The sequence below is a fragment of the Pan paniscus genome, chromosome 21, assembly GCF_029289425.2.
Source record: "Pan paniscus chromosome 21, NHGRI_mPanPan1-v2.0_pri, whole genome shotgun sequence".
In the NCBI taxonomy this organism is placed as follows: domain Eukaryota; kingdom Metazoa; phylum Chordata; class Mammalia; order Primates; family Hominidae; genus Pan; species Pan paniscus.
Window position 1 is genome coordinate 26,680,423 of NC_073270.2, and position 15,850 is coordinate 26,696,272.

Below are 15,850 nucleotides of genomic sequence, written 5' to 3' on the forward strand. Positions count from 1 at the left end.
TGGGTGACTTGGCCAGGAAGGCCAGCATTTGAGTGACAGACATGCTTGCCCCATCTTGTGGCCAGCTTCCTTCTCCGTCCCAGTGTATAGCTGTGGGTAGATTTCTCAATGAGGGCAAAAGGCGAGAGGAGTGAGAACCATCTTCTTGAAGGTCTGTGGGCACACTCCTGAGGGGGAAAATGAGCACCTGTGAGGCCTTTGTCCTTGGCTGGGTTGCAGTCATCTTGATCCTAGCAACGAGGCAGCACAGGATGGGAAGGGTATTAAAACTCCTGCAAGACAGGCCGGAGGCACGAAGCCCCTTCACCGAAGCACAGCCATGGAGAACTCCTGCTATGCCAAAATTCAGGGACTGGATACGAAGACAACAGTGGAAATCACTGTGACGAGACAATCAGCTAGAGCCACGCGGAGGCACACTGGCTGGGCCCACTAAAGCTCCGGTGCTGGACGGCAGGCTGCTGCCCCTTTAAACAATGGCTACTGCGCGGTAGCAGATGGGCTCCCGTTGCAGCCTCGGCAGCGACTGGATCCGGGGTAAAGTTTGCAGCGGCCTGGTAGAGGGTGCGGCCGGTGTCCTGTCCCAGGGCGAAAGCCCCAGGAGTCCTGTCCTCAGGACCTCCTTGAGCCAATTCTCACCAAGGGAGGGAGAGCTTCAGGACGCCTGCTGGGGACTCCCCTTCAGATCCAATTTTGGCCCCCTCCGAGCGAGATAGGATGGGCTCACCACATCTGTTGAGGCAGGCAGGGCCTCGCTGCAGCACAGAATGATCCCATGGGTCTCAAGGCGTGGTGTCAGCTGAAAATTCACTGATCCATCAGCCCTCTGCCTCCTTTCTCCTTTGAAAGAGCACTGGCCTGCCCGGCTTCTAAAAGCCCTGAGGCTCAGGAAGCCAACCGCAATTTACAGGACACGTGCAAACAGGAACAGGGGCGAATCCCAGGTGGAGACCATGTGATGACGTGTGGCACTGGCCCATCCCACAGCAGATGGCGTGGATGTGTGTAACCAGAGGAATGTGTGGCGATGGCAAAACAAACGGTGGTGTCTAGGCATGTGCCCGGTGGAAGCGGGGGACAAGTGACATTTCCATCACAGCAATGAAAAATTAAAGAACACCTGGGAACCAGGAGGGGGCTTGTGACTGACCGGATACAAAATTTGAAATTTCTGCCAGAGGAGCAAAGAAGTTTCTGCAAATTTCACCCCACCGCCAAAGCTCCTTCGCCCATGTAGCCCTCACACAACGTCCCCTGCACCAACCCCAGCCCCAACACCAGCCCCAGCCCCAGCCCAAGACCCAGCCCAGTCCCCTTGGTTCCCTGACATTCGTTATGGCGAAAAGATCCAGGGAGACAGTCCACCCAGGAGAAGAGGAGAGGATGTCCCTCAAGAATGAGACAGGAAGTGCAAGGGAAATGCGACACCACCTGTGCTAGAAGACAAGGCCAGTCCTGGTCTCCTAGTGCTCATTCTAGGCAATCCACCCACCCATGAAGGGAAACATGCAGAAGAAGCTAGCTTTCCTGTCTGAGACACTTATGGGAGCAAAGAGCTCCACGGTCAGGAGATCTGCCCAATCAAGCAGAAAGAGGTTTGGAGAGAGAAACAATCATAACAGGGATCTCCAGGAAATGTCTCCCTGACAGACTGGGAAGTCAAGGACTGGGAAGTCCCTAACGGACAGGGAGGACATGTGGCCAGAGCGAGAGGCATCTAGGATGGGGAGACAGAGCAAGAGGGAGGACAGAGCAGAAGGAGCAAGAGGGAGAACAGAGCAGAGGGAGGACAGAGCAAGAGGGAGGAGAGAGCAGAGGCCGGAGCCCAGGCCAGATACAGCACCGTGCCACCACCACAGGCATAAGGGGAGGGGTTCCAAAAGGGTGGCTTGTCCAGCAAGGTCACTGTTCCAGTGACAGGGATTGTTGCCATCTCTCATTCCCGGCTTCCTCTTGCAGACTGTATCATGGTGTGGCTTCATTTCTCAGAGAAGAGCCACGAAAAGATACAAGCATCTTCTCTGACGTGGGTCCACTGCTCTCCTGTGGGACAAAGAGCTCCCGTGGGGCTCTTGTCCTCTGCTGCCGTGTGATCATTTTGATCCTAGGAAAGAGGCCGCTCAGGATGGGGATGAGATTTCAATTGCTCTGGGACCCATGCATCTCTTCACATAGGCCAGGCCTTCACACACCCAAAGCGGATCCGGGGCGCTGAAAACGATTGACAACCGGCCTCATGACCCAGGCAGAGATGCAGAAAGAGGGTCACCAAAGACAGGCCGCCATGCGAGAAATCGCTTTGTGGCGCACAGGGCACATTCGGCCAAAGACACACACGCACACCGGCACACACACACAACTCACTGAGAGAGGAAAAGAAACACACAGAGACTGAGAGACAGAGAGAGAATGGGAGAAACACACAGACACACACACACACAGACACAGACACACAAAAAGAGTCATTCAGGAGAGGCATTGAAACACACCCCCCCAGGCAAACCCAGAGTCTGCGGGGATCGGCTCTCGATGAGAACGACCCTCGGGTGAGAGAGCACCCCAGGGGCACGCAGGCCGACCTGTCCTCGAGATCACGGACGGCTGCACGACTTTTGGGGAGACTCACCCCAACCAACACCGTCACTGCAGGCCTGAGGCTGGGATGCCTTGCTGCTTACCCCGGACTCCGCCTGGGGTTTCCTCATCCTGGTCGGCCCTTTGCGAATCCTGGCATCCGGAGACATTCCTGTCGACCCCGTGGAGAGGTCAGGCCGGAGCCTCAGAGCCTCGACACCCAAGCACTGCCACGGAGGGCTCCTGCTTTGCCAAGCCTTGGGGACTGGATTACAAGACAACCGTGGGAACCACTGTGAGGGGAAAAGAAGCTCGCGCCTCGCGCATGCGCATTGGCTGGGCCGACTTGCGCTCCGCTCCTCACAGGCAGGCTGTGTCCCTTTAAATAAGCCGCTGCTGCGCCGCGGCAGCGAGGCTCCTGCCGCATCCGCGGCGGCAGCTGGATCCGGGGTCCAGTTTGGGGCGGCGTGAGAGAGAGGTCAGCGGGTGTCTTGTCCTGTCCCAGGGCCAAACCCCCAGGAATCCTGTCCTCAGGACCACCTTGAGCCGACTTCCACCGAGGGAGGGGAACTTCAGGACGCCTGCTGTGTTCTCAGGACTCCCCTTCAGATCCGATTTTGGCCCCCTCGGAGTGAGATAGGATGGGCTCACCACATCTGGTGAGGCAGGCAGCGCCTCACTGCAGCACAGAATGATCCCATAGGTCTCAAGACCTAGTGTCAGCTGCAAATTCACTGATCCCTCAGCCCTCTGCCTCCCTCCTCCTTTGAAAGAGCAGTGGCCTGCCCCACTTCTAAAAGCCCTGGGGCTCCGGAAATCCGACCGCCAATTACAGGACACCTGCAAACAGGAACAAGGGTGAATCCGAGGTGGAGACAATGTGACCATGCGTGGCACTGGCGTATCCCACAGCAGATGGTGTGAATGTGTGCCACCGGAGGCATACGGGGCGACGTGAAACAAACGGTGTTCTCCATGCATGTGCTGGGGGAAGAGGGGAACGAGTGGCCTTTCCCTCAATGCCAAGGAAAATCGAAGAACACCTGGGACCGGGGGGTGGGGGCGCCTGTGCCTGACCCAAGCCACGTTTTCAAATGCCTACCAGAGGAGCAAAGAGGTTTCTGCAAAATTCGCCCAACCCCCAAACCTCCACCGCCCTGGTAGCCCTGACGAAACTTAGACTGCACCCAGCCCCAACCCCAGCCCCTGCACCAGCCCAGTCCCTTTGGTTCCCTAACATTCATTTTGGCCAGAAGATCAAGGGAGTCACTCCACCCAGGAGCAGAGGAGAGGATGTCCCTCAAGAATGAGACAGGAAGTGCAGAGGAAATGCGACACCAGCTGTCCTGGAAGACAAGGCCAGTCACTGTCACCTAGCGCTCCTTCTAGGCAATCCACCCACCCATGAGGGTAAACCTGGAGAAGAAGGAAGCTTCCCTGCCTGAGAAACGTATGGAAGCCAAGAGCTCAAGGGTCATGAGACCTGCCCAATCCAGCAGAAACACGTTTGGAAAGAGAAACATTCAGGACACGGATCTCCAGGAAGTGTCTCCCTGACGGACTGGGAAGTCATCTTTGTTGAAGACATTTGGCCAGAGCGAGAGGCATCCAGGACCCTGAGAAACAGGGAAGGCAGAGCAAGAGGGAAGACAGAGCAGAGGCCGGAGCCCAGGCTGCGTAAAGCACCGTGCCACCGCCACGGTCATAAGGGGAGGGGTTCCAAAGGGGTGGCTTGTCCAGAGAGGCCAGCGTTCCAGTGACAGAGACTGTTGCCATCTCACATTCCCGGCTTCCTCTTGCAGACCGTATCGTGGTGTGGCTTCATTTCTCAGAAAAGAGCCGTGAAAAGATACAAGCATCTTCTCTGACGTGGGTCCGCTGCTCTCCTGCGGGACAAAGAGCCCCTGTGATTTGTCTTCAGCTGCAGTGTGTTCATCCTGATCCTAGGAAACTGGCCGCCCAGGATGGGCATGAAATTTCCTTTGCTCCAGGAACAACGCATCTCCTCAAGTGGGCCAGGCCTTCACACAACCAAAGCGGATCCGCGGCGGTGAAAAAGATTGAAAACCGGCCTCATGACCCAGGCAGAGACTCAGAAAGAGGGTCACCAAAGACAGGCCGCCATGCGAGAAACCGCTTTGTGGTGCACAGGGCACATTCGGCAAAGACACCCACGAACACGGCCACACACACACAAAACACTGAGACAGGGAAAGAAACACACAGAGACTGAGAGACAGAGAGAGAAGAGAGAATGGGAGACACACAGACACACATACACTCATAGACAGACACACACACACACACACACACACACACAGACTCCTAGAGCAGACGCATTGAAACACACCTCCGTAGGCAATCCCTGAGGCTTCGGGGATCTGCTCTGGAGATCGACCCTCTGGTGAGAGAGCACCCCAGGGGTACGCAGGTCGACCTGTCCACGAGATCAGGACGGCATGACTTTTGGTGAGACTCACCCCAACCAACACCGTCCGCGAAGGCCTGGGGTGGAATGCCGTGCTGCTTACCCCGGACTCCGCCTGGGGTTTGTCACCCTGCTCGGCCCTTTGCGACTCCTGGCATCCGGAGACGTTCCCGTCGATCCCGTGGAGAGGTCAGGCCGGAGCCTCTGAGCCCCGACACACAAGCACTGCCACGGAGGGCTCCTGCTTTGACAAGCCTCGGGGACTGGTTTCTAAGACAACCGTGGGAAGCACTGTGACGGGAGAAGACGCTCGCGCTTCGCGCATGCGCATTGGTTGGCCCGACTCGCGCTCCGCTCCTGGCAGTCAGGATGCGTCCCCTTTAAATAACGCCACCGCAGCGCGGCAGCAGCGAGGCTCCTGCTGCAGCCACGGCGGCGGCTGGATCCGGGCTACAGTTTGGAGCGGCGTGGGAGACGGGACCGAGGGTTTCTTTTCCTGTCCCAGGGCCAAACCGCGAGGAGTCTTGTCCTCAGGACCTCCTGGAGCCGACATGCACCGAGGGAGGGAGGGGGAGCTTCAGGACGCCTGCTGTGTTCTCAGGACTCCCCTTCAGATCCCATTTTGGCCCTCACCGAGTGAGATAGGATGGGCTCGCCACATCTGGTGAGGCAGGCAGGGCCTCGCTGCAGCAAAGAACGATCCCATAGGTCTCGAGTCCTAGTGTCAGGTGCAAATTCACTGATCCAACAGCCCTCCGCCTCTCTCCTCCTATGAAAGGGTAGTGGCCTGCCCCGATTCTAAAAGCCCTGGGGCTCCGGAAAGCTGACCGAGCTTTACAGGGCTCGTGCAAACAGGAACAGGGGTGAATGCCAGGTGCAGACCATGTGACCACGCGTGACACTGGCGTATCCCACAGCAGATGGTGTGAACGTGTGTCACCGGAGGCATACTGGGCGACGGCAAAACAAACCGTGGTGTCCAGGTATGTGCCGGCGGAAGGGGGGAACGATTGACCTTTCCATCAATGCCAAGGAAAATCGAAGAACACCTGGGACCCGGGGGGTGGGGGCGCGTGTGCATCACCCAAGCCACGTTTTCAAATGCCTACCAGAGGAGCAAAGAGGTTTCTGCAAAATTCGCCCCACCCTCAAACCCCCACCGCCCTGGTAGCCCTGACACAACTTCGGCTGCACCCAGCCCCAGTCCCAGCCTCAGCCCCAGCCCCAGCGCAGTCTCTCTTTGGGTCCCTGACATTTCTTTGGGACAGAAGATCAAGGGAGTCAGTCCACCCAGCAGCGGAGGAGAGGATGTCCCTCAAGAATGAGACAGGCCGCCATGCGAGAAACCGCTCTGTGGAGCACAGGAAACATTCAGCCAAAGACACACACGCACACGGGCACTCACACCCAAACTGACAGAGAGGAAAGAAACAAACAGAGACTGAGAGACAGAGAGAGAAGAGAGCATGGGAGAAACACAGACACACACACACTCACAGACAGATGCAAACACACACACACACACACACACACAGAGACACACACACAGACTCCTAGAGCAGAGGCATTGAAACATACCTCCATAGGCAATCCCTGAGGCTTCCAGGATCTGCTCTGGACAAGATCCACCCTCTGGGGAGAGAGCACCCCAGGGGCACGCAGTCCTACCTGTCCTCCAGATCAGGGCGACACGAGTTTTGGAGAGACTCACCCCAACCAACACCGTCCGGGCAGGCCTGGGGTGGGATGCCCTGCTGCTGACCCCGGAGTCCGCCGGGGGTTTCGTCTTCCGGGTCGGCCCTTTGCGACTCCTGGCGTCCGTAGAAATTCCCGTCGACCCCGTGGAGAGGTCAGGCCGGAGCCTCTGAGCCCCGACACACAAGCACTGCCATGGAGGGCTCCTGCTTTGCCAAGCCCCGGGGACTGGTTTCTAAGACAACCGTGGGAAGCACTGTGACGGGAGAAGCCGCTCGCGGCTCGCGCATGCGCATTGGCTGGCCCGACTGGCGCTCGGCTCCTGGCAGTCAGGCTGCGTCCCCTTTAAATAACGCCACCGCAGCGCGGCGGCAGCGAGGATCCTGCTTCAGCCACTGCGGCGGCTGGATCCAGGCTCCAGTTTGGGGCGGCGTGGGAGAGGGGACCGCGGGTGTCTTGTCCTTTCCCAGGGCCAAACCCCCAGGAGTCCTGTCCTCAGGACCTGCTTGAGTTGACTTCCACTGAGGGAGGGAATGGGAGCTTCAGGACACATGCTGTGTTCCCAGGACTCCCCTTCAGATCCCATTTTGGCCCTTACCGAGTGAGATAGGATGGGCTCGCCACATCTGGGGAGGCAGACAGGGCCTCGCTGCAGCAAAGAATGATCCCATAGGTCTCGAGTCCTAGGGTCAGGTGCAAATTCACTGATCCAACAGCCCTCTGCCTCTCTCCTCCTTTGAAAGGGCAGTGGCCTGCCCCGCTTCTAAAAGCCCTGGGGCTCTGGAAAGCCGACCGCGCATTTTAGGGCTCGTGCAAACAGGAACAGGGGCTAATGCCAGGTGCAGACCATGTGACCACGCGTGGCACTGGCGTATCCCACAGCAGATCGTATGAACGTGTGTCACCGGAGGCATACGGGGCGACGGCGAAAGAAACGGTGGTGTCCAGACGTGTGGCGGCGGAAGGGGGTAACGAGTGACCTTTCCATCAATGCCAAGGAAAATTGAAGAACACCTGGGACCAGGGGGGTGGGGGCGCCTGTGCATCACCCAAGCCACGTTTTCAAATGCCTGCCAGAGGAGCAAAGAGGTTTCTGCAAAATTCGCACCACCCTCAAACCTCCACCGCCCTGGTAGCCCTGACGGAACTTTGCCTGCACCCAGCCACAGCCCCAGCCCCAGCCCCAGCCCCAGCCCAGTACCTTTTGGGCCCTGGCATTCCTTTGGGACAGAAGATCAAGGGAGTCAGTCCACCCAGGAGCGGAGGAGAGGATGTCCCTCAAGAATGAGATCAGCCGCTGTGGGAGAAACCGCCTTGTGGAGCACAGGGCACATTCGGTCAAAGACACACACGCACACGGGCACTCACCCACAAACCGACAGAGAGGCAAGAATCACACAGAGCCTGAGAGACAGAGAAAGAAGAGAGAAGGGGAGACACACAGACACACACACTTTCACAGACAGACACACAAACACACACACACACAGAGACTCCTAGAGCAGACGCATTGAAACACACCTCCGTAGGCAATCCCTGAGGCTTCGGGGATCTGCTCTGGAGATCGACCCTCTGGTGAGAGAGCACTCCAGGGGCAAGCAGGCCGACCTGTCCACGAGATCAGGGCGGCATGACTTTTGGCGAGACTCACCCCAACCAACACCGTCCGCGAAGGCCTGGGGTGGAATGCCCTGCTGCTTACCCCGGACTCCGCCTGGGGTTTGTCACCCTGCTCGGCCCTTTGCGACTCCTGGCATCCGGAGACGTTCCCGTCGATCCCGTGGAGAGGTCAGGCCGGAGCCTCTGAGCCCCGACACACAAGCACTGCCACGGAGGGCTCCTGCTTTGACAAGCCTCGGGGACTGGTTTCTAAGACAACCGTGGGAAGCACTGTGACAGGAGAAGACGCTCGCGCCTCGCGCATGCGCATTGGTTGGCCCTACTCGCGCTCCGCTCCTGGCAGTCAGGCTGCGTCCCCTTTAAATAACGCCACCGCAGCGCGGCAGCAGCGAGGCTCCTGCTGCAGCCACTGCGGCGGCTGGATCTGGGCTCCAGTTTGGGGCGGCGTGGGAGAGGGGACCGCGGGTTTCTTGTCCTGTCCCAGGGCCAAACCACGAGGAGTCTTGTCCTCAGGACCTCCTGGAGCCGACTTGCACCGAGGGAGGGAGGGGGAGCTTCAGGACGCCTGCTGTGTTCTCAGGACTCCCCTTCAGATCCCATTTTGGCCCTCACCGAGTGAGATAGGATGGGCTGGCCACATCTGGTGAGGCAGGCAGGGCCTCGCTGCAGCAAAGAATGATCCCATAGGTCTCGAGTCCTAGTGTCAGGTGCAAATTCACTGATCCAACAGCCCTCCGCCTCTCCCCTCCTATGAAAGGGTAGTGGCCTGCCCGATTCTAAAAGCCCTGGGGCTCCGGAAAGCTTACCGAGCTTTACAGGGCTCGTGCAAACAGGAACAGGGGTGAATGCCAGGTGCAGACCATGTGACCATGCGTGACACTGGCGTATCCCACAGCAGATGGTGTGAACGTGTGTCACCGGAGGCATACTGGGCGACGGCAAAACAAACCGTGGTGTCCAGGTATGTGCCGGCGGAAGGGGGGAACGATTGACCTTTCCATCAATGCCAAGGAAAATCGAAGAACACCTGGGACCCGGGGGGTGGGGGCGCGTGTGCATCACCCAAGCCACGTTTTCAAATGCCTACCAGAGGAGCAAAGAGGTTTCTGCAAAATTCGCCCCACCCTCAAACCTCTACCGCCCTGGTAGCCCTGACGCAACTTCAACTGCACCCAGCCCCAGTCCCAGCCTCAGCCCCAGCCCCAGCGCAGTCTCTTTGGGTCCCTGACATTTCTTTGGGAAAGAAGATCAAGGGAGTCAGTCCACCCAGCAGCGGAGGAGAGGATGTCCCTCAAGAATGAGACAGGCCGCCATGCGAGAAACCGCTCTGTGGAGCACAGGAAACATTCAGCCAAAGACACACACGCACACGGGCACTCACACCCAAACTGACAGAGAGAAAAGAAACAAACAGAGACTGAGAGATAGATTGAGAAGACAGAATGGGAGAAACACAGACACACACACACTCACAGACAGACAGACAGACACACACACACACACACAAACACAGACTGCTAGAGCAGAGACGTTGAAACACACTCCCCGCAGGGAACCCGTGACGCTTCGGGGTACTGCTCTGGACGAGATCGACGCTCTCGTGAGAGAGCACCCCAGGGGCACGAAGGCCGACCTGTCCTCCAGATCAGGGCGGCACGACTTTTGGCGAGACTCACCCCAACCAACACCGTCCGGGCAGGCCTGGGGTGGGATGCTGTGCTGCTTGCCCCGGAGTCCGCCGGGGGTTTCGTCTTCCGGGTCGGCCCTTTGCGACTCCTGGCGTCCGTAGAAATTCCCGCCGACCCCGTGGAGAGGTCAGGCCAGAGCCTCTGAGCCCCGACACACAAGCACTGCCACGGAGGGCTCCTGCTTTGCCAAGCCTTGGGCAGTGGTTTCTAAGACAACCGTGGGAAGCACTGTGACAGGAGAAGACGCTCGCGCCTCGCGCATGCCCATTGGTTGGCCCGACTCGCGCTCCGCTCCTGGCAGTCAGGCTGCGTCCCCTTTAAATAACGCCACCGCAGCGCGGCGGCAGCAAGGCTCCTGCTGCAGCCACTGCGGCGGCTGGATCCGGGCTCCAGTTTGGGGCGGCGTGGGAGAGGGGACCGCGAGTGTCTTGTCCTGTCCCAGGGCCAAACCCCCAGGATTCCTGTCCTCAGGACCTCCTTGAGCCGACTTCCACCGAGGGAGGGAATGGGAGCTTCAGGACGCCTGCTGTGTTCTCAGGACTCCCCTTCAGATCCCATTTTGGCCCTCACCGAGTGAGATAGGATGGGCTCGCCACATCTGGTGAGGCAGGCAGGGCCTCGCTGCAGCAAAGAACGATCCCATAGGTCTCGAGTCCTAGTGTCAGGTCCAAATTCACTGATCCAATAGCCCTCCGCCTCTCTCCTCCTATGAAAGAGTAGTGGCCTGCCCGGATTCTAAAAGCCCTGGGGCTCCGGAAAGCTTACCGAGCTTTACAGGGCTTATGCAAACAGGAACAGGGGTGAATGCCAGGTGCAGACCATGTGACCACGCGTGACACTGGCGTATTCCACAGCGGATGGTGTGAACGTGTGTCACCGGAGGCATACTGGGCGACGGCAAAACAAACCGTGGTGTCCAGGTATGTGCCGGCGGAAGGGGGGAACGATTGACCTTTCCATCGATGCCAAGGGAAATCGAAGAACACCTGGGACCCGGGGGGTGGGGGCGCGTGTGCATCACCCAAGCCACGTTTTCAAATGCCTACCAGAGGAGCAAAGAGGTTTCTGCAAAATTCGCCCCACCCTCAAACCCCCACCGCCCTGGTAGCCCTGACACAACTTCGGCTGCACCCAGCCCCAGTCCCAGCCTCAGCCCCAGCCCCAGCGCAGTCTCTTTGGGTCCCTGACATTTCTTTGGGACAGAAGATCAAGGGAGTCAGTCCACCCAGCAGCGGAGGAGAGGATGTCCCTCAAGAATGAGACAGGCCGCCATGCGAGAAACCGCTCTGTGGAGCACAGGAAACATTCAGCCAAAGACACACACGCACACGGGCACTCACACCCAAACTGACAGAGAGGAAAGAAACAAACAGAGACTGAGAGACAGAGAGAGAAGAGAGCATGGGAGAAACACAGACACACACACACTCACAGACAGACGCACACACACACACATACACAGAGAGACACACACACAGACTCCTAGAGCAGAGGCATTGAAACACACCTCCGTAGGCAATCCCTGAGGCTTCGAGGATCTGCTCTGGACAAGATCCCCCCTTTGGTGAGAGAGCACCCCAGGGGCACGCAGGCCGACCTGTCCTCGAGATCAGGGCGACACGACTTTTGGCGAGACTCACCCCAACCAACTGCGTCCGGGCAGGCCTGGGGTGGGATGCTGTGCTGCTTGCCCCGGAGTCCGCCGGGGGTTTCGTCTTCCGGGTCGGCCCTTTGCGACTCCTGGCGTCCGTAGAAATTCCCGTCGACCCCGTGGAGAGGTCAGGCCGGAGCCTCTGAGCCCCGACACACAAGCACTGCCACGGAGGGCTCCTGCTTTGCCAAGCCTCAGGCAGTGGTTTCTAAGACAACCGTGGGAAGCACTGTGACGGGAGAAGCCGCTCGCGGCTCACGCGTGCGCATTGGCTGGCCCGACTCGCGCTCCGCTCCTGGCAGTCAGGCTGCGTCCCCTTTAAATAACGCCACCGCAGCGCGGCGGCAGCAAGGCTCCTGCTGCAGCCACTGCGGCGGCTGGATCCGGGCTCCAGTTTGGGGCGGCGTGGGAGAGGGGACCGCGGGTGTCTTGTCCTGTCCCAGGGCCAAACCCCCAGGAGTCCTGTCCTCAGGACCTCCTTGAGCTGACTTCCACCGAGGGAGGGAATGGGAGCTTCAGGACGCATGCTGTGTTCCCAGGACTCCCCTTCAGATCCCATTTTGGCCCTCACCGAGTGAGATAGGATGGGCTCGCCACATCTGGTGAGGCAGGCACGGCCTCGCTGCAGCAAAGAATGATCCCATAGGTCTCGAGTCCTAGTGTCAGGTGCAAATTCACTGATCCAACAGCCCTCTGCCTCTCTCCTCCTTTGAAAGGGCAGTGGCCTGCCCCGCTTCTAATAGCCCTGGGGCTCTGGAAAGCCGACCGCTCATTTTAGGGCTCGTGCAAACAGGAACAGGGGTGAATGCCAGGTGCAGACCATGTGACCACGCGTGGCACTGGCATATAACACAGCAGATGGTATGAACGTGTGTCACCGGAGGCATACGGGGCGACGGCGAAAGAAACGGTGGTGTCCAGACGTGTGGCGGCGGAAGGGGGTAACGAGTGACCTTTCCATCAATGCTAAGGAAAATTGAAGAACACCTGGGACCCGGGGGGTGGGGGCGCCTGTGCATCACCCATGCCACGTTTTCAAATGCCTGCCAGAGGAGCAAAGAGGTTTCTGCAAAATTCGCCCCACCCTCAAACCTCCACCGCCCTGGTATCCCTGACGCAACTTTGGCTACACCCAGCCCCAGCCCCAGCCCCAGCTCCAGCCCAGTCCCCTTGTTTCCCTGACATTCGTTTGGGACAGAAGATGAAGGGAGTCATTCCTCCAATGGGGAGTGGAGAGGATGTCCCTCAAGAATGTGACAGGAAGTGCAGAGGAATCACCACACCACCTGTCCTTCAAGAGAAGGCGATTCACGGTCGCCTATGGCTCCTTCTAGGCAATCCACCCACTCATGAGGGGAAACCTGGAGAAGAAGGAAGCTTCCCTGCCTGAGACTCGTATGGAAGCCCAGAGCTCCGGGGTCATGAGACCTCACCAATCCAGCTGAAACCCGTTTGGGGAGAGAAACAATCATTACATGAATCTGCAGGCAGTGTCTCCCTTACGGACTGGGACGTCATCTTTGTTGGAGAAATTTGGCCAGAGCCGTAGCCATCCAGGCCTCTCAGAAACAGTGGAGGCATAGCGATTGGGAGGACAGAGCAGAGGCTGGATCCCAGGCAGGGCACAGCACGGTGCCATCGCAATGGGCATAAGGGGAGGGGTTCCAAAAGGGTGGCTTGTCCAGAGAGGCCAGCGTTCCAATGACAGCGATTGTTGCCATCTCCCATTCCCGACTTCCTCTTGCAGACTGTGTCGTGGTGTGGCTTCATTTCTCAGAGAATAGCCGTGAAAAGATACAAGCGTCTTCTCTGATGTGGGTCCGCTGCTGTCCTGCGGGAAAAAGAGCTCCTGTGGGGCTCTTGTCCTCGGCTGCAGTGTTTTCATCTTGATGCTAGAAGAGTCTGCTCAGGATTGGGATGAGATTTCAATTTCTCCGGGACCGTCGCATCTCCTCACGTGGGCCAGTTCTTCACACACCCAAAGCAGATTCTCGACGGTGAAAACAATTTACAACCGGCCTCATAAACCAGGCAGAGACGCAGAAAGAGGCTCACCAAAGACAGGCCGCCTTGCGAGAAACCGCTTTGTGGCGCACAGGGCACATTCGTCCAAAGACACACAAGCACACGGGCACACACACACAAACCGATAGAGAGAGGGAAAGAAACACACAGAGACTGAGAGAGAGAGACGAGATTATGGGAGACACACACACAGACACACACCGACACACACACACACACACACACACACAGAGTCCTAGAGCAGAGGCATTGAAACCCCCCCCCCCCCCCCAGGCAACCCATGAGGCTGCGCGGTTCTGCTCTCAAACAAAGCGACCCTCGGGTGAGAGAGCAGCCCAGGGGCATGCAGGCCGACCTGTCCTCGAGATCACGGCGGCAGCACGACTTTTGAGGAGACTCACCCCAACCAACGCCGTCCGGGCAGGCCTGAGGCTAGGATGCCGTGCTGCTACCCCAGGACTCTGCCTGGGGTTTCCTCATCTAGGTCAGCCCTTTGCGACTCCTGGCATCCGGAGATGTTCCCGTCGACCCCGTGGAGAGGTCAGATCAGAGCCTCAGAGCCTGGACACCCAAGCTCTGCCGCGGAAGGCTCCCGCTTTGCCAAGCCTTGAGGACTGGTTTCTAAGACAACCGTGGGAACCACTGTAATGGGAGAAGCCGCTCACGCCTCGCGCATGCGCATTGGCTGGGCCGACTCTGCGCTTCCCTCCTGGCAGTTAGGCTGCGTCCCCTTTAAATAACGCACCACCGCTCCGTCGTGGCGGCGTGGCTCCTGCTGCTACCGCGGCGGCGGCTCAATCAGGGGTCCAGTTTGCGGCGGCGTGGGAAAGGGGGCCTTGAGTATCCTGTCCCAGGGCCAAACCCCCAGGAGTCCAGTCTTCAGGACCTCCTTGAGCCGACTTCCACCGATGGAGGGGGAGCTTCAAGGCGCCTGCTGGGTTCTCAGGAATCCTCTTCAGATCTAGTTTGGACCCCTCCTGGTAAGAAAGGATGGGCTCAGCACATCTGGTGAGGCAGGCAGGGCCTCGCTGCTGCACAGAATGATCCCATGGCCCTCAAGGCGTGGTGTCAGCTCAATGTTCACTGATCAGTGAGCCCTCTGCCTCCCTCCTCCGTTGAAAGAGTAGTGGTGTGCCCCACTTCTAAAAGCTGAGGGCTCCTGCCAGCAGACACCGCTTTCCAGGACAGGTGCAAACAGGGTCGGTGCGAATTCGAGGTGGAGACAATGCGATCACGTGTGGCACTGGCGTATCCCACAACAGATGGGGTGAATGTGTGTCACCGGGGGCATACGTTGCAATGATGAAACCAACATTAGTGTCCACGCATGTGCCCGGTGGAAAGGTGGATCAAGTGGCTTTTCCCTGAGTGCCAAAGAAAATCAAAGAACACCTGGAACAAGGAGGAGGCCTGTGCCTCAGTCCAAGCCACATTTTGAAATGCCTGCCAGAGGAGCAAGGAGTTTTCTGCAACATTCACCCCACCCTGAAGCCTCCACCGCCCAGGTAGTCCTGACGCAACCTACCCTGCACCTAGCCGCAACCCCATCCCCAGGCCCAGCCCAGTTCCTTTGGTTTCATGACATTCATTACAGCCAAAAGATTCAGGGAGTCAGTCCACCTACGAGCAGAGGAGAGGATATCCCTCATTTGTGAGACAGGACGTGCAGAGATAATGGGACACCATCTGTCCTAGAAGACAAGGCCAGTCATGATTGCCTAGCACTCATTCTAGACAATCCACCCACCCATGAGGTGAAACAAGGAGACCAAGGAAGCTTCTCTGTCTGAGACATGTGTGGAAGCCAAGTGTTCCGGGCTCATCAGACCTGCCCAATCCAGCAGAAACAGGTTTGGAGAGAGAAGGAATCATGACGAGGATCTCCAGGAAGTGTCTCCCTGATGGACTGAGAAGCGATCTTCGTAGAAGTTATTCAGCCAGACCTAGAGGCAACTAGTCCCCTCAGAAACAGGGGAGACAGGGCAAGAGGGAGGACAGAGCAGAGGCCAGAGCCCAGGCAGGTTACAGTACCTTGCCACTGCCACGGGCATAAGGGGAGGGGTGCGAAAAGCATGACTTGTCCAGAGAGGCCAGCGTTCCAGGGACAGGGATTGTTGCCGTCTCCCATTCCTGGCTTCCTCTTCAGAATTGTATCGTGGTGTGGCTTCA

General features: G+C 58.2%; 1 protein-coding gene and 1 long non-coding RNA gene across 3 annotated transcripts in view; one reads left to right on the plus strand and one right to left on the minus strand.

Annotated features, from left to right (window-relative positions):
* The window catches only part of LOC103784124 (uncharacterized), a 28,209-nt gene extending 20,466 nt beyond the window's left edge, over window positions 1–7,743 (minus strand). Inside the window, exons 1-3 of the mRNA XM_063600907.1 lie at window positions 7,491–7,743; window positions 7,296–7,380; window positions 6,714–7,040 (exon numbers count right to left, since the gene is read on the minus strand). Of these exons, the coding sequence (XP_063456977.1) occupies window positions 6,714–7,040; window positions 7,296–7,380; window positions 7,491–7,743 (665 nt within the window). The remainder of the gene's footprint in view (window positions 1–6,713; window positions 7,041–7,295; window positions 7,381–7,490) is intronic.
* Window positions 7,744–9,994: 2,251 nt separating this feature from the next.
* Window positions 9,995–15,850, plus strand: part of LOC117977252 (uncharacterized) — a 92,708-nt gene continuing 86,852 nt past the window's right edge. For both annotated transcript variants that reach the window (XR_010110978.1, XR_004668281.3), the window contains exon 1: window positions 9,995–10,925. This is a non-coding gene — a long non-coding RNA (uncharacterized LOC117977252). The remainder of the gene's footprint in view (window positions 10,926–15,850) is intronic.